The sequence below is a fragment of the Carya illinoinensis genome, chromosome 11 (assembly GCF_018687715.1).
Source record: "Carya illinoinensis cultivar Pawnee chromosome 11, C.illinoinensisPawnee_v1, whole genome shotgun sequence".
Taxonomy (NCBI): domain Eukaryota; kingdom Viridiplantae; phylum Streptophyta; class Magnoliopsida; order Fagales; family Juglandaceae; genus Carya; species Carya illinoinensis.
In genome coordinates this window covers 5,516,574-5,537,587 of record NC_056762.1, presented here as the reverse complement: position 1 = coordinate 5,537,587, position 21,014 = coordinate 5,516,574, and the positions used below count along the sequence as shown (strand labels likewise).

The window sequence follows — 21,014 nt, the reverse complement described above, 5'->3', positions numbered from 1 at the left end:
ATCTATCTCTTTATATTGAAACATTCAATTCCGTCAAGCAACTAGAGAACATCTTATCCAGTCAAAGTCCCTTTTAGGATTTAGGACCATATCCCTACTGGATACATGGCAGCAATAGGATTGCAGAGGTGCTAATATTAGCAAATGTCATCGTGTCAGTCCGATAACCATAACCCCATGTGATATCATGCATGATATTGAAACAGCCAAAATAATCCAAAATCAAGAGTCATGACCAAACAAAATAGAGAATTGGTTCTAACAGTTCATATTATTTTCTTCTGTCCTTCAAACACCGAGTTCGGCCCATGACACCCCTCTCAAGTTCTCAATCTTATTTCGTGTACTTTGGTACATCTGCTATGGTACACTTTTCACAACTTTGAAGGAGATTGGTACCATCCCCATGGTTCATCAGACACGTACCGAGTAACCTGCTTCACGCTCAAATAATTGTTGAGCCCCCTGTTAACACAAAATTGACAATATGTTATCATAGGCTAAGAATATCACCTACTGTTATTTCTCCTTTTTTCTATTCTATTTTTTTGTTAAATGTGTTACTCATCAGATTTATTTAAGTATTTATTTAAGTCTCATTTTGTATCTCTAACTTGAGAATTTGGGGCATACCATTCCCCTAACTCACGGCCAAAACCGCTACGCTTGTTGCCGCCCCATGGAGCTTGAGTGAAGCAAGGCTGTGAGCAATTAATCCAAACAATTCCTGCCTGAAGAGCCTGCAGAAAAGCATTAAAAAAACAGCATTCAGTCCCAGATCTAGATAAACTCAATTAAATGATGGTTTCAATGATTATTTGGGCCTGTTGGTTTCTTTGTTCCTTTTGAGTGCAAATCAAGTCTCACCTTACTAACGCGATCGCACCTTTCTAGATCGTTTGATATCACAGCACCGCCTAAACCATAGCTGTGAAAGACCAATAAGAGATCAAAACAAAATCTCCTAAATCAAAACAACCCGACCAGCACTAGGAGCAAAAATAAAAGTCACCCTGCCTTCTTCCCCATTAAAGAAAAAAGTGCCCTAGAAGAATTTTAGGTAAATTTGTTTGTCATAATTGAACAAAATTATTGGCTTACCGGGTATCATTCGCTAGCTCAATGGCTTCATCTTCGCTACTGAATGTCTTCACACACAAAACTGGTCCAAAAACTTCCTCCCTCCATATTTGCATGGAGGTAGTTACATCAGTTATGACTGTTGGTTGGATGAAAAATCCTTTCTTTAGATGCTGCCATTCACGTGTATAATAATTCAAAGTCACGACAAATTCAGAACCATGACAATGCTGATAAGTCCAAGCAAAGGATTATACCTCAGGACGATCCCCACCACATGCTATGGTTGCACCTTCACTCTTAGCCGTAGCAATGAACTTAAATACTTTATCATACTGAGGATGACAAAAATAATAAATAACACATCACACCTTAAAAAGTTGCATCAGTAGACTTAGATAGAAATTCCAAGTTATGTCACTGGAACTGAAGCCAAATTGGTACAAAGCTACCGACAAAGATAAACTAAGTTTATTAATTATCAAATAGATATATATATATATATACTTTTTTATATGTAGTTATCAAATAGATTTTATGATTCAACATATAGGTGAAGTTCTTAATTTTTCACTTCATAACAGTCATCAGAGTAGTTTTTTTTTATAAGTATCAGAGTAGTTAAACCCACAAATTTGACAACATAACAAAGGCCATGCAAGGAAGAATTTTCCCCTTAATGTCCTGCCTTGAATGTTGCTTAGTTAATGATAACTAGCTGACGAGATGGTTTTGGGGAAAAATTCCATTACTGGGAATATACAGTAAACTGCTTTTTAGTGATTTCATGCCAACCAATGACAATCACACATTATACCAAAATGCCTTTTTTCTTCTTTGCATTTCTTTTTGGGAGGGGACACGCTTCCCACTTAAGATTTTTTCTAAGCATGTTCTGTGCTTAAAGATAATGTATACCCATATATCAAACACAAAATAAAAGTTGACGAAATAGCTACCGAAACTGGAGTTGATAAAACAGCTTACAATCACTGATTTTGATAACCATGTTTTTTATAGGAAAACCTTCGTAAACAAAGCATTAAAATTTTGGGGAAAAATTCCATTACTGGGAATACACAGTAAACTGCTTTTTAGTGAGTTCGTGCCAACCAATGACAATCACACATTATACCAAAATGCCTTTTTTCTTCTTTGCATTTCTTTTTGGGAGGGGACACGCTTCCCACTTAAGATTTTTTCTAATAATGTTCTGTGCTTAAAGATAATGTATACCCATATATCAAACACAAAATAAAAGTTGACGGAATAGCTACCAAAACTGGAGTTGATAAAACAGCTTACAATCACTGATTTTGATAACCATGTTTTTTATAGGAAAACCTTCGTAAACAAAGCATTGAAAAACCAAAACTATCTCAAAATTCACAAAAACCATGAAATGCTAACAAAGTGGCAAAACTTCTTTATGAGAAAGAGACCAAATCAGGAGAAAATCTAATACATATTTCTTAGATTTTCCTGTCCTATGCATTAGAGAATGGCTGGGAAAAACAAACTAATCCCAATTCCCTATTTGCCACTGCTCTATAAGTCAATCAAAAGTCAAAACATGTTAGTGATAGTTTGGTTTACTAATGAAACCAATTTCATAGTGATTATGATGCACCAATGAGGTCAGTTTTAATGAAATGTTTTCGAACATTTCCCCAACAATTTTTTTTTTGATAAGTTATATGAAAATTTTATTAACATTTCCCCAACAAATATATATATGCACATATATATTTTTATATATACGTGCAGAAAATATAAATTTCAACCATACCTGACTGCCACTAACAACGGGACCGAGTCTGCAGCCTTCTTCCAGAGGATCTGAAACCTTGATGTTTTTTATCCATTTTACGAGCCTATCCAAAAATTCCGCAGCAATGCTTTCCTGAAACAATTGTAATTGACCACATCATAACTTATCGAGGAAGGGGAGGAAACATGATGAATCCTGGTCTGAGAAGCATTTTTAAGTGTGCAATTCTCATTATCAGCAATCACAAGCTCACACAAAATTGGCAGTGATAATTTAACACCCCAAAAGCACATGCCAAATGAATAGGTGCCATACTATAAGGCTAGTAAAACTCATGTACCTTAACCATGTGTTGAATTCTAATATTTTTCCCTCATTTGTGCAATTCGTAACACAGAGACAAAGGGTAGCTATAATGTGTTTGTGTGTGTGTGTGTGTGTGTGAGAGAGAGAGAGAGAGAGAGAGAGAGAGAGAGAGAGAGAGAGAGAGAGAGAGAGAGAGAGAGAGAGAGAGAGATCTTACATGGATGGTCTAATACGTGTAAAAAATCTTGTAATGATCATACTTACATGCACAATGAGACGGGATGTTGCACTGCAAATCTGACCATTTGTCCAAAAGCAACCAAAAGCAGTCCATTCAGCAGCTGTTTGAATCATGGCAAGGAAAGAATTATTATCAATACAATAAAACAAGCAGTAGCATGTGTTTTTCTAGTTCTGTTGGGTCGAATGCCAAAGTGTCTTCTATATACAATCTGTTTCCGATATAAAAGATTTATTGATTCATGAGGCACTGACCCTTATCAAGGTCGACATCATCAAAAATGATAATTGGGCTTTTCCCACCAAGCTCCAGTGAAACAGGCTGCCAAGAAACAACACAAGTTAACATATGAAAGATCATGCAAAACATATAAATGTCCCAGATTTTTTTATGGCAAGTTAAAATGTCACAGAAAATTATCAATATATACGAAGGTTAAATTACCTTGACCAAAGGAGCTGCAGCTGTCATAATCTTACTCCCGGTGATGGTGCTTCCAGTGAATGCAATCTGTTGACAACTTAACATGTTAGCCGCCACAGCCAGGTAGCTAAAACAACCTAAATATTTCACAGACAGTGAGTTGTGAAATAAGTGTCTGTGAAATATGTAAGATGATTCTGCTTCATACAATTTCCAATGGGAAAAATTACTAAATGGACCTTGTCAACATGGGGATGAGATGCCAAAGGAGCACCGGCCTCATGGCCAAATCCAGTCAGAATATTAAGAACACCAGGAGGCAGACCGACCTCTCTGCACACTTCAGCCAGCTCCAAACAGGTCCTGAAACATACAAGATGATGACATGCAGCAGACCAAAACAAAATCAAAACCGAAAAAGTTCATATAAATTAATGAGGCCATACACTGATGCCAATTCAGATGGTTTCAGTATTGCGGCACACCCAGCAGCCAAGGCAGGAGCCACTTTCCATGTAGCCATCAACAGAGGGTAGTTCCTTTAACACGGTAAAAGGCAAGCACTTTATCAATGATTGGCATTCTTGTTCACAGTAGTCATGGTAGGTCATCAATAAAAAATAATCTTAACCACCAATCTATGCAGACTGGAAAGACCAAGGATCACCATCAAATAACCACCCCACTCTATAAAACAGTTGAGATCCCCTGTTCCACTAATCTTTGAAAAAAGGCAATGGAATTGGAGCGCACACTAGCAGGTTACAGATAAGCAATTCAGGCAAGAAAAGGAAGCACAATCTTAAAATTGCATGCATTCCTGAGGAGTATAGATTTTAACAATAGAATTAAACAGATAAGCTAAGATTCATTTCTACAATAAAAACTGTTAGAATATATTGTCTATAATGTGTTTGTAGAGGGGTATATGTGTCTCTTGCTTTTAGGGTATATATATATACTTGTGTGTACACTGTGGATATAAGAAAGTGAGTAATATTTTCTCCCCATTTTTCGTCTTCATGGTATCAGAGCCAATTCTCACGAATCCGAGTTCTGTATGGGTTGAGAGTGTTTTTCGGGTGTAGTTCGTGAGCTCACCGTGTTCCCCGGCGTGTTTCCGTGTGGTTTCCGTGTGGTTTCCGTGTGGTATTTGTGCTCGCCGACGCCGTGTAGTGGTTGAAGCGTTTTCCGGCCACTTTCCGTCATCATCTCGGGTCGACGACACCAGGGTTGAACTCGCCGGCAGGTTCTGTGGGTACCGAGGTGGTTGCCGTCGTATTCCAGCCGCCGGAAGGGGTCACCGTTGCCGATCCAACTCTGTTTGGTTGCAGGTAAGCTCGTATTCCAGTTCTGGAGTAGGAATAACCCTGAACCTGTATAAGGTTTTATTCCGGGTTGGAATAAAACGCATTTGGTAACACGGATAGCGTAAACCTATCCTGGGTTAGGATAGGCTTATCCGAGACAGACCCAAACAAGCCAGGCCCGGATTTGACCCGAATCCGACCCGAGACCGACCCGGATCCGATCTGGGACAGGGCCATATCGGCCGAGATAGAGCCGATTCCGGCCGATTCCAGCCGATTCCAGCCGATACAGTCCGGTTCCGGCCGATACAGAGCCGATTTCGGCCGAAACAGTCCGGTTCTGGCAACTTTCAGGCTGATACATACTGGTTCCGAACCGATACAACCCTTTTTTGACCCGTTCCGACTTATTTCACCCGATACAGATCCGAGATTTGGGGTTTTAATCTGGATTTTTATTTTTCCAGGTTGTATTTTCCAGTTCTTCGTCCATGTTCATGATTTTTGTGTGAAAAATTTGTTTCTAAGTGGATTGTTGTGATATATTGGTATCTTTTCCATGGCAAATAAATTTGAGTCAATGTCACTTGCACCAAATATTAGTATGCCTATGACTTCGGTGAAGTTAAATGGAAAGAATTACATGTTGTGGTCAAGATCCGTTGAAATGTTTTTGAAAGGCAAGGGTCTTCGTCGTACTCATCTGATTGATCCAATTCTTGCTTCGACTAGTCCTACATTTGCTCAATGGGAGCAGGAAGATGCTCAAATATTATCTCTGATGTTGACTAGTATTGAACCTAGTATCTGCTCAAGTTTAATACATTTTGACATTGCTCAAGAGGTGTGGGGACATCTCAAACAGATGTATTCAGGTGCTGGAAACATAACTCGTATTTATGAGTTGTGTAAACAATTCTTCGTGTTGGAACAGAATGCTTTGGGCCTGGAAGAATATTATTCTCAAGTGATGGGCATATGTGAAGAACTCAAAATGTATCAACCCGTCACTTCTGATGTTCCAAGTATGCTAAAACAACAAGAAGATTTTAATATTGTTCGCTTTCTTGTTGGCTTAAAACCGGAATATGAGTCAGTGCGTTCTCAGATTTTGGCAAGTCCACAGCTTCCGTCATTTCCTGATGTATTCTCTCGACTTCAACGAGCTACATTATCTTCTGATTAGAGTAATGAGAGATCTGCTTTAACTGCTTCCTATGTTGCTCCTGCTGAGCGTGGAGGTCAGAGTGGAAGAGGTGCACGTGGGGGTGCACGTGGGGGAAGAGATAATCGCACTCGAGGTCGTGAATTTCGTAAGTGCACCTATTGTGGTCGCACTAACCACTCAGTGGATTATTGTTGGGATCTACGTGGTAGACCATCTGGGTCTGCTAATCAAGCCACTTTTCAAGATGATCCATAGTCAACGAGCTCCAACAGATCTTCAGATATGATTAGTATATCAAAGGATGAGTATGAGCGGTTTTTGGGTCACACAGGGGCTTTATCTTCCACAGCTACTCTTACCCACTCAGGTATAGCATCTGCATGTCTTGTCTCACCCACTCAAGGTCCATGGATCATTGATTCAGGAGCTAACGAACATTTGACCGGTTTGTCTTCTGTCCTGTCTAAGTTAAATACTATACCATCTGTAAAAAGTGTCACTCTTGCTAATGGTTCTCTTGCTAAAATTACAGGCATTGGATCCACTAAACTCACTGACTCCATATCCTTGTCATCGACACTACATGCTCCGAGTTTTCCTTTTAGTTTGTTGTCTATTAGTAGGATTACTCAAAGTCTACAATGTTCAGTGACTTTTTATCCCTCTTCATGTGTTTTTTAGGATCTCAAGATGGGGAACAAGATTGGTACGGGGCATGAAGCTGGTGGTCTGTATTATCTTGATGTTCAACAGTCACCCACTCGAGCTCTTACAACCCCTTCATCATCTGCTTTTGAATGGCACTGTCGCCTGGGTCATCCCTCACTTTCTCTTTTGAAGTGTCAAATTAAGAACTTGGGTAGTGTGTCTCCCTTTTCTTGTGAAGCGTGTCAACTTAGTAAACACCATCGTGTGTCTTTTGTTCCTCGTATTGATAAACGTGCATCGAGTCCTTTTGAATTGGTTCACTCTGATATATGGGGACCAATCAACATTGAATCAAACAAGTTTCAATATTTTGTTACATTTGTTGATGACTACTCTCGTGTGACATGGTTGTTTTTGATAAAGGCCAGATCTGAACTTCTTTCCATATTTCAAATGTTCTGGAAACAAATTAAAACTCAGTTTAACAAAAAAGTTCAGATTTTGCGTTCTGATAATGATAGAGAATATCTATCTGGTGCCTTTGCTACTTACCTAAGTGACAAAGGAATTGTTCATCAAACATCATGTTCATATACACCCCAACAGAATGGGGTGGCAGAACGCAAAAATCGGCATTTGTTAGATGTAACCCGAGCACTATTGCTACATATGCATGTTCCTAAACGGTTTTGGAGTGATGGTGTTCTTACTGCTTGTCATCTTATTAATCGTATGCCTTCATCTGTTCTTAATGGTTCATCTCCCTTCTCCGTCTTGTTTCCATCATCTTCACCTTTTTCTCTTCCACCAAAAATCTTTGGATGTGTTTGCTTTGTTCATAACCTTGGTCCAGGCTTTGATAAACTTGACCCCCGTTCTACCAAGTGTCTCTTTGTTGGTTATTCTCGGACTCAAAAAGGATATCGCTGCTATAGTCCTACTCTTGGACACTATTTCACAAGTGCTAATGTTACCTTCTTTGAGTCCATACCTTTTTTTTCAAATACATCTTCGAGTGTTGAGTGTGACCCTCTACCATTACCTACTCTTACATTATCTCCCTCACAATCTCCCTCACAACCGCAGGTTTACTCACGTTGCTTGCGGCCGCCGGCTCCCATGCCCCAACCAGTCGTGCCTCCATCTTCAGATCTTGAGTTGCCCCAACCAGTCGTGCCTCCATCTTCAGATCTTGAGTTGCCCCAACCAGTCGTGCCTCCATCTTCAGATCTTGAGTTGCCCAGTACTTCAGACTCTCTACCTATTGATCTTCGCAAAGGTAGTCGTACTTGTGTTACTCAACATCCTATTAGTCAATTTGTTTCATATCATGCCTTATCCCCTTCATTCTCATGTTTTACATCTCAAGTTTCAAAACTCTCTATTCCTAAGACACTTCAGGATGCATTATCTGATCCGGGATGGAGGACAGCTATGGAAAGTGAAATGGATGCTCTTCATCATAATGGCACATGGGATCTTGTTCCACTACCACCTAGTAAACAACTTGTTGGCTGTAAATGGGTATACACTATCAAATTTCATCCTAATGGTTCTGTGGAACGTCTGAAAGCCCGCCTGGTTGCAAAGGGCTACACTCAAACCTATGGCATTGACTACAAAGAGACATTCTCTCCAGTTGCCAAAATCTCTTCTGTCCGAGTGCTAATCTCTCTTGCTGCTAATTTAGACTGGCCCTTATTTCAGCTGGATGTAAAAAATGCATTCCTCCATAGCGACTTGCATGAGGAAGTTTATATGGAGCAACCACCTGGGTTTGTTGCTCAGGGGGAGTATTGAGGTACTGTATGCAGGTTGAAAAAGGCATTATACGGCTTGAAACAATCTCCTCGAGCATGGTTTGGAAGGTTCTCTGATGCTGTATTGAACTTTGGTCTTCACAGATGCCAAACAGACCACTCGGTATTTCACTTGCATAGTGATGCAGGTCACATTTTGTTGGTTGTATATGTGGATGATATTGTAATTACTGGGAGTGACTCTGCTGGAATTATCAGACTAAAGCAATTTTTACATGATCAGTTTCAGACGAAAGACTTGGGCAAGCTTAGATATTTCCTTGGAATTGAAGTCAGTAGATCTAAAGAGGGCATCAACCTATCTCAGAGGAAATATGTACTTGATATGTTAGAAGAAACCGGCATGTTGGGTGCACAACCTATTGACACTCCTATGGATCCCAATCGTAAATTCTTGAAAGAAGAAGGGGAGCTGTTTAGAGATCCAGGTATGTATCAAAGACTTGTTGGGAAATTGAACTATCTTACCATCACTAGACCAGACATCTCTTATGCAGTGAGTGTACTGAGTCAGTTTTTACAAACGCCTAGGATCTCACATTGGGATGCTGTAGTTCATATTCTTCGTTATCTCAAGTGAGCACCTGGTCTTGGAATACTATATCGACCAAATGGACATCTTAGAGTTGAAGCATTTTCAGATGCTGATTGGGCAGGATCTCCTTCAGATAGAAGATCTACTATTGGATATTGTACCTTTGTAGGAGGTAACTTGGTTATATGGAAGAGTAAGAAACAAACAGTAGTAGCTCGTTCTAGTGCGGAAGCGGAATACAGGGCAATGGCACATACTACTAGTGAGCTGACATGGTTACAACACTTTCTTCAAGAGATTGGATTTCCAGCTCCTATCTCTCTCCAGCTATTTTGTGATAATCAAGCTGCACTGCATATTGCCTCTAACCCGGTATTTCATGAGAGGACTAAACATATAGAGATTGATTGTCACTTCATTCGAGATAAGATACTAAGTGGTGACATTGCTACGCCTTTTGTGAAGTCCGCAGATCAACTCGCAGATGTGTTTACTAAATCCTTGTGTTGGAGTCGATTAAAACCTATTTGTTTCAAACTGGGTTTATATGATGTATATGCCCCAACTTGAGGGGGAGTGTTAGAATATATTGTCTATAATGTGTTTGTATAGGGGTATATGTGTCTCTTGCTTTTAGGGTATATATATACTTGTGTGTACACTGTGGATATAAGAAAGTGAGTAATATTTTCTCCCCATTTTTTGTCTTCAAATGGTTAAATTAGCAAGGAACAATTTGATTTAAGTTGACAACGTCAAAAAAATTGAGTAAGGCAGGCAACTGAAAATATCAAGACTAGAGGGCCCCATAGTGGCAAAGAATTTTCACGTCAAACTCCAATAGTTCTGAGAATATTTATTAATTTGAGTTGGCTTTCCACCAAACGAATGATTTAAACTTAAAACTTGAACAAGTATTCCACAAAGTTGAAGCACCACTAATAAGAAGACTTCAATGAACCATTACCCACAAAGCACAAAATCTTGAGATCATAGAGGAATACCAAAATGATATGTCAATTGCATAAAATCAAAGACATTGATGGCCAAGAGCATAGTGACCATAGGAGTTGGAAATATTTTTTTAAAATCTGCGATTCTTGTTGCTATTTTGCTTTCTTAAAACAGTGTGACCTGATGCTTGATTGCTAAGTGTAATACATTGACCCATTAAAGTTAAAAATTTGAGCAGCAATCAGGAAAAGACACCTTGTGAAACTACAACTTAAAGTATATAGAAATTCAGATTAAGCACATGAGTTCAGCTTATTTTTTTACTTTTACAATCATGTGGGAATACCAAATGAACTATGAAATGCAAGACATGCAAATATAAATACAGCCCCGTTTAAATTGATTCTGAAGATCCAAGCATGAAGGAAGAAAGATAAGGTACTATTTTTTTTTTTTTGATAAATAAACAAATGATATTGATCAAAGAATGGCAAAGCCAATAATACAACTCTGATGCCCTAACTAGGTAGGCACATTAGAGGCAAGAAAATCATGAAAGGCCATGTCATTAAAGTCCACAGCAGTAGCCCAACTACAAATAGTTCTACAAAATAAAACTTTAAGCTCCTCCAAATAGGAATGCATAAACATTCAACATATACAAGTGGCAAATACCATGGAGTAATCAACCCAACCACCCCAATCGGCTCCATAAGAACATGACACTTGAACGTCTCCATGGGAAGGGAAACTGGCGCCTTTTGCTTTGCATCCAAACCTTCAGCAAGGTCCGCATAGTAGTCAAAGCACCCAGCAACATCATCCTGGATTACGTTAACAAGCATGAAAGGCAACATACTCGATAGTTGACAGAAAGTTTCCACAAAGTCTTCTTACTTTTCTCAAAAAAAAAAAAGAAAGTTTCCACAAAGTGTCACAAGCTTACAATGTCCCATGCTGCTTCATCCAGCGGTTTTCCACAGTCAATTGCTTCAAGTTTAGCTAGTTCAGATTTCCTATCTGTTATCTGCATGCATACACGACACCCAATATAGAACATTATTGACAAAAAGCCCGCTTTGATATCCAGTCATCACAGAGCCATTTCTCTGGGATCATGCTTTCAAATCATCTGGTAATCATCGACAGTGACCTTGAACCAGATAACTGGTCTAGAGATCTCTAGAATGCATATTTAGTCAGCACATAATACATATTGGGCACACTTGGCACGAAATGAAATCCAATTCACACAAGATGTATGCACCTCGTGAAGTTTAAGAAACTAAAGATGAATAATGTAAGGCACGAAGTATGTTCATGTCCTCTGTTCTTTAATGCCAAGTTCACACTTTTTATTCTGAGCTATTGCATAGCAACCCTAATGGATCACAAAAATAGAATTTCAATTTCTCACACAATCCAATACCTTGGCGGCGATAGCACGCAGATACTTGGCACGAACGGCCCCGGAAGCAAAGGCCCAATCCCTGCCTTTGTTCCGAGCAAGAGCTTTCCGCGCCGCATCCACCGCAAGCTCCACATCCTCCGCAGTTGCCGCCGGTATATTTCCTGGGTAAATTTTTTATTTTTTATTTTCCCACGAACTCGAATATCAGATTTTTCAAAACCCAAAAGCACAGAAAAAAAAAAAACCCAAAAATATTTGACATGTAAGCTAACGTAATGAATGAATGATCACAAACTTGCAGAAATCTGAACAAACTGAGAGAGAGAGAGAGAGAGAGAGAGAGAGAGACCGATGATCTCTTCGGTAGAGGGGTTGATGATGGGGATACGTTTCTTGAGGGTGGGTTCTCTCCATTCGCCGTCGATGAATAGCTGCCGAGATGGTATTGGGATCGCCATTTTTCACACCGTCTCTCACTCTTTAGCTGCCTATAAGAGTCTGTATTTAGTGATTGACTGGACTGGGTCACAACCCTCTTCCTTGCTTCTTCTACTCAGCCGAGGATGTAACTTTGTCACTTACGGAGTGAAGCAACATACGTCTATTTTATTGTAGATGTGTTCTTACATTTTCTAATTTTGCATGCATTTTTATTTATTTCTTTTAAAAGGAATCGAAATATGTTATGCAAAATTTCGTCCATACCCTTTAAAAATATAAAATTTTAAAATAGGATCGTATAATTATACAGTTTAAATAAAATAAAATAAAATATTTTATTAAAAGTTAAATAAAATATTATTATAATATAATTTTTTAATATTAATTTTATTTTAAAATTTTAAAAAATTAAATTATTTATTATATTTTATTTAATCTAACGAGGCGTAAGATGCGATTTATTTTATTATATATTAAATTATTTTTATTTATATTAAATAATTATATTTTATTAAAAATAATGTGATGTATTTATTATTATTTAATAATAAAAAATATATTAAATAATTATTTAATAATAATAAATATATTATATTTTATTTAACGTGATGTAAATAACATAATAATATAATATATAAAATTTTTAAATATAAAATACAAAACAGCAGAATAGAGGAGAAAGAAGTGTCATATTTGGAAGATAAAAGGATTGCCCACAATGGCAGGATGCCTTTGGAAAGTCATTTCCTTTTCTCTCAGTTTTACTATTTCTTGAATTTTTTTTGCCAACTCTTACTTTATGTATATATTCTAATTTTTTTATTGTATATAATTTTTTTTTAAAACCGGATCGAATCGGACCGGTTCATATATATATTCTAATTTTTTTATTATATATAATATATAATTATATATAAAATAATTTTATATTATATGATAAATTACTAATTAATATAATATTAAATTTTAAAATCTTATATCATTTTGTTTATTTTATGAATAGTTATACTAATATTATATCATTATATATTATAATATATTATTATAGTCTATAATACAATTATAATATACTACAATATATTATCACTATAGTATTATATACTATAATATACTATATTATATAATATATAATGTGACGCCCCCAAATTTCGTTTGGGATTGGACGGATATTTGAAACTTTGAGACATGCAACACAAGGTTACCTGCCCCCGTTCATGACATATAAGATGCAATATTCCTAACATGCATCTAACATTATGCAATATTCGCAGCGGATAAATTTTTCTTTAGCAATACTATGCACCAAATTGAAAATATCCTAAATGCTTAAAACATATTTCATATATAAAGACCCATTGAACAACTAAGATCATAACACTAGTCCAAAATGCTTATGATCTAAAAAGTACTGGAGATGCAACTCCATCGTACAAGTAGTAATTTACGTTAACTACTATATTAACATTGATGTCGCATCGTCGCTCAGTCAACTGTGTCTAATTGGTCAGCTCCTGATTTTCCTTCAGGTCCTGTAACAAGATCTACCATTCGGGAGGAATGGTAGTTGGAACTACCACAGTGAGATTTGATTACAAATCTCAGCAAGTTAACAAAAAACTTCCACACAATCTAATGATGCATGGATGACAGTAAAAACATAATTGCATAATCAAATTCATAAGTAATTAAAGCATAACTTGACGTACAACATAGCATAATTGACATAACTTAAATTGAAAACATGAACTGAACTTGAATTGACATGAACTTGATCTGAAACTTGACTTAGCAAGAACTTGTTCTGAAACTTGACTTAACATGAACATGATATGAAACTTAACTTATCATGAACTTGTTCTGAAACTTGACTTAACATGAAAAATACATACTCTACAGTTGTTGTGGCCCCATGTATTCTACGTGTAAATACATACTCCACAGTTATTGTTGCCCCATGTATTCTACACAAACTTGACTTAACATGAAAAATACATGCTCCACAGTTGTTGTGGCCTCATGTATTCTACGTGTAAATACATACTCCACAGTTGTTGTGGCCCCATGTATTCTACATAAACTTGACTTAACATGAAAAATACATATTCCACAGTTGTTGTGGCCCCATGTATTCTACACACTCAATATGAAACGTGACTGGAATATGAAAGGACTGAAACCCTGACGTAATATAATGTGACTTGAACATAACTTGAAATACATGACCAACTTGAGATAGAAACATTTCGTAACGTGACATAACATATAATAGACAACATATTTAACATGACATACTTGCAACAGTGAATATTACATGACTTGACATACATGTAATAGATGACATACTTAGCATGATGTACTTGTAATGTACATCAATACATAACAGAAAATATTATGTAATAGATAAAAATTGATGACGGAATAAATTCTGTATAACAGACAATTACGTGATAACTTGGTATGGCATGACATATATGATAACATACATACATACACTATAGTTCATTTACTTAGCACACATACACAGTAGACTGCTAGTAAGTTAAAAGCTAACTTACCTCCATCTCCGCGTTTCTTATAAAACCTCAAGCGCGATCACGAGGAACTGTAATTAGTGATTCTAAAAGTTAGCACTAAATCACTAATAACTTGAAATATGGAAAATACTAACTTAAAGAGTAAAATTTCCATTTTACTCTCTACATGTAGGAAAATAACCGTTTTACCCATAACTTAAGGATTTTGCATACTAACTCCAAAAGTCACCAAAATTTACATGCCTCATGTAAATTTTATCCTCAACTCAAATATCAATTTAGAAAAATTTAAAACTAATCACAACTATTAATACTCCATAGGGCCGAAATTCCCATATGTTATTTCCATTGATTTTTGTTTCTAACTTGTTTTGATTAACCTTTTGATCTATGACTTATAAAGATGTGATCTTCAAACCAAACCATCACATGGTTTAAAAAGATGTCCTAAAACATATATAAGCTTCTAATTCAAGATCACATGGTTAAAAATTAACCAAAACATAAATTTAGCCAAGAACATCCACACTTTGGCTTATTTGAATATCTCTTTACATAAAATTTCATATCTTTGAAACTAACATTAAATATCTTCAAAATAATAATATAACATGTATATAAGATACTTAGGATCCTCCAATAAAATTATCAAAGTCATTGGAATAGGTTTAGACCACCAAAGAGTTAAACTTTCTCAAAACAGAAACTGTTTTTCCTCTTCCAGTTTCTAAGTTTCTAAATCTAAAAAAATATTTCATCAAAACCTTTAATCATGCAAAAATCCTCAACTAATAATCATATACACATGTTAACAATACTCCATAAAAATTTCGGACCAATATCTATCTATTAGCTTGGTCAAAAATTTCAAACTATAACATATTCTCCAGTTTATCTCCCAGAATGACCTTTTTATAGTTTACACAATATTTGACTGACCAAATGATCTTCAAATGGGACAAATAAGATATTCACGTAAATTAAACTAAAAAAGAAATAACTTATATGAAGGAGACTTTATGATAAAACACTTAAAAAAGTTTCGAAATGGGCGTGCAAAAGAATACCTAAAAGCTGTTCGAGAGAGAGTGTTTGGTATTCTTTCAATGGAAAGTGTAAATGAAGATAATTTCGTGGGGAGGGGTGGCTGGAGATACTTATGGATGAGATATGGAAGAGATGAGGCTGGAGTGAGAGTTAAGTGTAGGACTCTCTTACCCGAAGTGAGAGTTAAGTGTAGGACTCTCTTACCCAAAGTGAGAGTGGAGTGTAGGACTCTCTTACCTAATAATATATACAAAAATCAACTCAAGATATTTTTACCCAATAATATCCACGAAATTAGCTTAAAATATTTTTATCCAATAATATCTACAAAATTAGCTTAAGATATTTTTATCCAATAATATCCACAAAAATTAGCTCAAGATATTTTTATCCATTAATATCCACAATTTTAAATAGACGTTTCGTCCGAAAATATGAAAAAGTGTTATTGCGCCATAAGACCTTAAATAACCCTCCGAGTCTAATGACACAAATCATAATACATTTAGACGCTTCTAACTATCTCCAATAATCAAAAACACACTTCTGATACCATAATGAGTAATAACACTAACTATGTAGTTAGACTAAAACCTATATGATTAATGGATTCGTGAAAGCTTATAGAGTCTTCACGAGGTTACTAAAGTTAATAGAAATTCCACAATTGAATTTCTAGCGGGCTGTTACATATAACATAGTACATTAAAACTGAAAAATTGGACCGAACAGGATTGTACCAGTTTAGGAGAATAACTAGTGCGTAATCGGTTTTGAAAAATATAAAACCGGTGCATACCGGTTCGATTCTAAATTTTGTTTAAAACCAGACCGAATCGGACCGGTTACACCTCTAACTCTTACTAGTATTATAATGTGGGCTTTCTTTGACCCTATCACTCCCAAGTTGGCTTAGGTTTTCATTTGATATATACTAGTTAGTTACAAAGAATAGGGTGTTGAATTTTGACCATTTCTTGTTGCTCTATTTGAAAGTTCCTTTGAATGTTGGAGTCCAAAAATCAACCATGGCCTCGTAAGTGACAGGAAATTTTTTGGGAGGGGGGGGGGTGGGGAAACGTCGTATTTTTGCCGCCCAAACTCATTTCTGCAGAGAATTTTGAGTGAAAGGAAGAAGACCACTTGACTGAAAAATGCCCAATCCCATTTTGATTGCAGAGCATTTAGATTGAAAGGAAGAAACTGAACATTCTTCTCATCCTTCCTCTTACAATCCCATGTGGTACCTCAACCACTTATGCTTTGACGAGGAACCCACTTGATGTTGAAAACGCCATGAATTTTTCTAGATTTTTATTCCACTTTTTTTTCTTCAATTTGCTAATTTCTTCTCTAATTTTTGGACATGAGTTGTTGTCCACTTTGTTAGTTTTGGAGAATGAAAGAGCTTTGAAATGATTGAAAGAGATGGGGGAAATTGTTCCTATGGAGAAGATGAAAGAATCGAAGTCTAAAATGAGGGGAAACGAATTCGTTTTGGGCAAAAAAGAAAATGGTAGTGTTTTCAATTTTGCCATGTGGGATGCGGTCTTCCCACAGTTCCCCTACGCAGTTACAAATATCTTTTCTCTAAATTCAAATGTAACCTTCATGTGGTTCTCTCTTCTAAACTATGACGTGTCTTTATACACAGTTGTTGTATTAATGGTATTGTAAGTAATATTATTGTCATTATAAGAAAATTGTAAGATTCCTATTATGAATCGAAAGGCATTGCTTAGTTTAATTTGATAATGTAATTTCTTATAAGTCCTCCTACTGTCGTGTTAAGCACATTTCTAATACAGATTGCTCTTAGAATTTCTCTAATTGGTAACAAAAAATTATATTTAATGTATTAAAATAAAGAAATGTTTTTAACAAATATTTCACAAAAGTAAATTTATATAAATTTATGAGTTTATTTTTATAGAATTTTTTTTTTTATAACTGCAGCACTTCTTTTATATAAATTGTAATATGCATCTTCCATTGATATGTAACTATTAATAGCAAACAAATTAGAGTTTATATTTTTAGTTAAAATAGTAAATCTGACAATTTTATTAATCAAAACTATGTTATTCGCTTATTGATATGATATAAGGGCAGATAAATTTTGTCATGTTTCAAATTTTTAACTATAAGCAGATAGAATTTTATCTATATTTTTATAACTTTTTTCCTACTCAAAACACATACTATACATATGACCTGCATAATGTTTATAACTATAATACAACAACTTATAAAAACTAAGTCACAATTATGTACATATGTTTTTAAACTATATATTATAAGAGCAATAAGTTTAAAACGAGATATTTAAAATATTCAACTGGTTGTCTCGGGAACGACATCAGCAGAGAGCACAATTAGTTTGTTTTGGCCAATTCCCTATATTCATTTTTTTGTGTGCCTAATAGGATCATCCAGTCTCTAGTTGGAATTTGAGTTGGTATATTCTCAAAATATGGAAGGCGATCTTGTAATGACGAAGACATATAAATAAGTAATGTATCAATTTTTTAGAATAAATTTATAAAAGAGGTTAGATAGAAATGAAAAGAATTATTGTCAATGATATTTAAATTGTTTTTTAGCCTTTAATAATGTAGTCTTACCAATTGGTATTAAGTTATGGAAGATTATAAATTCTGCGCCAATTTCAGAATGTAATCTAAAAATTATTTAAAAACATATAAAAAAAATGTTAAGTACATAGATATATATAGCGAGATACGACGCATAACAAATATTATAAGCATTTATAGCTAAAGCAAAAGAAGAAAGCAAATAATTATAACTAATTTCATACAGATTATATTAAATGAACCAAATGAGATAATATCTTACAATAGAAGGAATCTATCAAAAGAAATTAATATCGTGAGGAAAGGAAATATTCATACAATAAACATATAAAGTCAACAATTTATTTTGGCTAAGGCACATATAAATATAAAAAAATTGAATAATATTTTATCAGATGAGATAGAAGAGAACGTACTAGAAAGTAGAGGACAAGTAAAAGAATAGTGGAAATAAGAAAATTGACAACAACCCAATTGAACAACAGTAAAGTAACAACAAAAATTAAAAAAACCACATGATAACTTAAACACTAAAAATACAGTCTCCTCTTTGGTTAGACACTCGGCGATTCCAGAGGTGGTGTAGAGTGGAGAGCTGCAAGTACAGTAGCTAAGAGAACGAGCCCGTGGAAGTGCGAACAACAATGGAAGGGATCGAAGAGAAATGGAAGCAGTTTAATCTGACCGAGGAAGAGGATGTTACCCTCGACACTCCAGCCGGGGAAAGAGAGGACGTCCAACAGAAGGGTGATAGGAGTCTAATAGGGAAGGTTTGTGCTGAAAGAGGAGTAGACAGAGATATTATAGCTAACACAATGGCCCGAATACGGAGGATTAGCAAGCGTGCAATATTCCAGGAGGTAGAACGAAATGTCTTTGTCATAACCTTTGCGACCCATGCAGATAAACAGAGAATTATGGAAGGAAGACCGTGGCTTTTCGACAATGCTTTGATCCTGCTAGCTTATTATGATGGGGCGTTGCAACCGGGGGCCATAAAGTTTAGTCATGAAACCTTTTGGATGCAAGTTCACAATTTATCGTTAGGATACATGACGGAGGAGTGGGGGATGCAAATAGGAAACTCAGTGGGTCGTGCTTTGGAAGTGGATGTTGAAAATGATGGGATAGGTTGGGGAAAGTGCTTGAGAGTAAGGGTGGAGATACCTCTGCGTAAGGCGATTGCAAGGGGAAGATTTATAAAGGTGAAGGGGCAGAAGGTATGGGTCCATTTTAGATATGAGAAATTGCCAAAAATCTGTTTTTTGTGTGGATGGTTAGTACACGGAGAATGAGGGTGTACGGGGGAGAAGGGGGACCGATCTTCAGTTTCGAACCAGCCACCTCAATTTGGCTCCTGGCTTCGGGCCGAGGGATATACGAGGCGAGGAGGGGAGTCCGGTTATCCAGGCAACAGATTTGGGGGTAAATGGGATTGGAAGAAGGATCTTGGGGGTAACAACGAGGGAGGCATGGAGGAGGTGTCGACCGGAAGCAAGGTGCAGGGGTGGCGTAGTCCAAAATCTAACCAGGGGTAGTTTGGGGAACATCTAGCTTTGTCTACTGAGGAGGAGAGAGGGAAGGGTGCTACAATTCTCAAGGGCGGGTTAGGTGGGATAGGCCTGAGAGGCAACTGTTCAGGGGACATGGAGAGGTCTAGGCAAGGATTGATGGGTGACGGAGTGTTAGCAGGGGTCTCATCCAAAGAGATTGTTGAACCTAAGATTTCAAGTTTTGTGTAATTATATATTTACACATGGATTTTGATGATAACAAATGAATTCAAAGAATAAAGAAGTCTCAAGCTCAAGTTGTCTACACAATGGAGTCAAGCACATCAAGGAAACAAGTATGAGCAAGAAGGGAACAAGTTCACATTAAAATTATAGAGTAATGTTGTAAATCTCTTTAAAATTCGAAATTAGGATTAATGCTCAAAAATTAATTTTTTATCATAAAGCATTAAAATACATTTTCCACATGTGCATGAATATTTTGAAAATTAAATTTGAAAATTTTGAAATATGATTGATTGTCATATTTCACATGTGCATACCTTGATTAAAGGGTTGAACTTTGAAAATATTAAAGATGATTGATTGTCATCTTTCACATGTGCATGTTTTATTTGAATATTTTCAAAAGTGATTGATGCTTTTTTAGACTTATACAAAAGGTAGATGATTTTGTTTGAAAATTTTGAAAAGTAAAGTGTGCTCCTTTTGTCATATGCAAAAAGTAAAAGATTAGGTTTGAATTTTTGAAAAATGAAAGTGTGCTCCTTTTGTCATATGCCAAAAGTAAAATATTAGGTTTGAAGTTTTTGAAAAATGAATGATGTTATCTTTGACAATTGAAAAGGAAGAACCTTTTATTTGAATTTTTTGAAAAAGTGAATGATGTTGTCTTTGACATGTGAATCTTTTTAAATTTGAATATGAAGTCTCATATGCCTATAAATAGATCATTTGAGAGCTTCATATTCACAACATTCAGAGCATACAACATTCATTCAAATCTTTCATTCTCTCTTCTCTAAGCATTGAGCCTTAATCCTTGTTCATTTTGAGAGATATGCGCTGTATTGTTCTTATTTCACTCATTGAGGAGTGTTTTCTGATAACCTACCCACTATCAGCTCTTGTATCAGAAAAAGGGTGTGTATAACCCTTGTGCGTGTAGAAAGTATTCTACACGGGGAATAGTTGAATTACCACGTGTAAGGTGATTG

At 36.0% G+C, this 21,014-nt stretch overlaps 1 protein-coding gene across 1 annotated transcript; it reads right to left on the bottom strand.

The window, feature by feature from the left end:
• Positions 1-164: 164 nt before the first annotated feature.
• LOC122281479 (betaine aldehyde dehydrogenase 1, chloroplastic) lies at positions 165-12,259 on the bottom strand. Its single transcript, XM_043092984.1, has 15 exons — positions 12,017-12,259; positions 11,686-11,828; positions 11,203-11,283; positions 10,932-11,080; positions 4,268-4,360; positions 4,061-4,184; positions 3,843-3,908; positions 3,653-3,719; positions 3,422-3,498; positions 2,870-2,983; positions 1,338-1,415; positions 1,102-1,253; positions 868-928; positions 634-740; positions 165-465 (listed from the first exon to the last, which is right to left on the bottom strand). The coding sequence occupies exons 1-15, from the start codon at positions 12,123-12,125 to the stop codon at positions 375-377; spliced, it is 1,512 nt and encodes a 503-aa protein (XP_042948918.1). The 5' UTR covers positions 12,126-12,259; the 3' UTR covers positions 165-374.
• Positions 12,260-21,014: the final 8,755 nt, after the last annotated feature.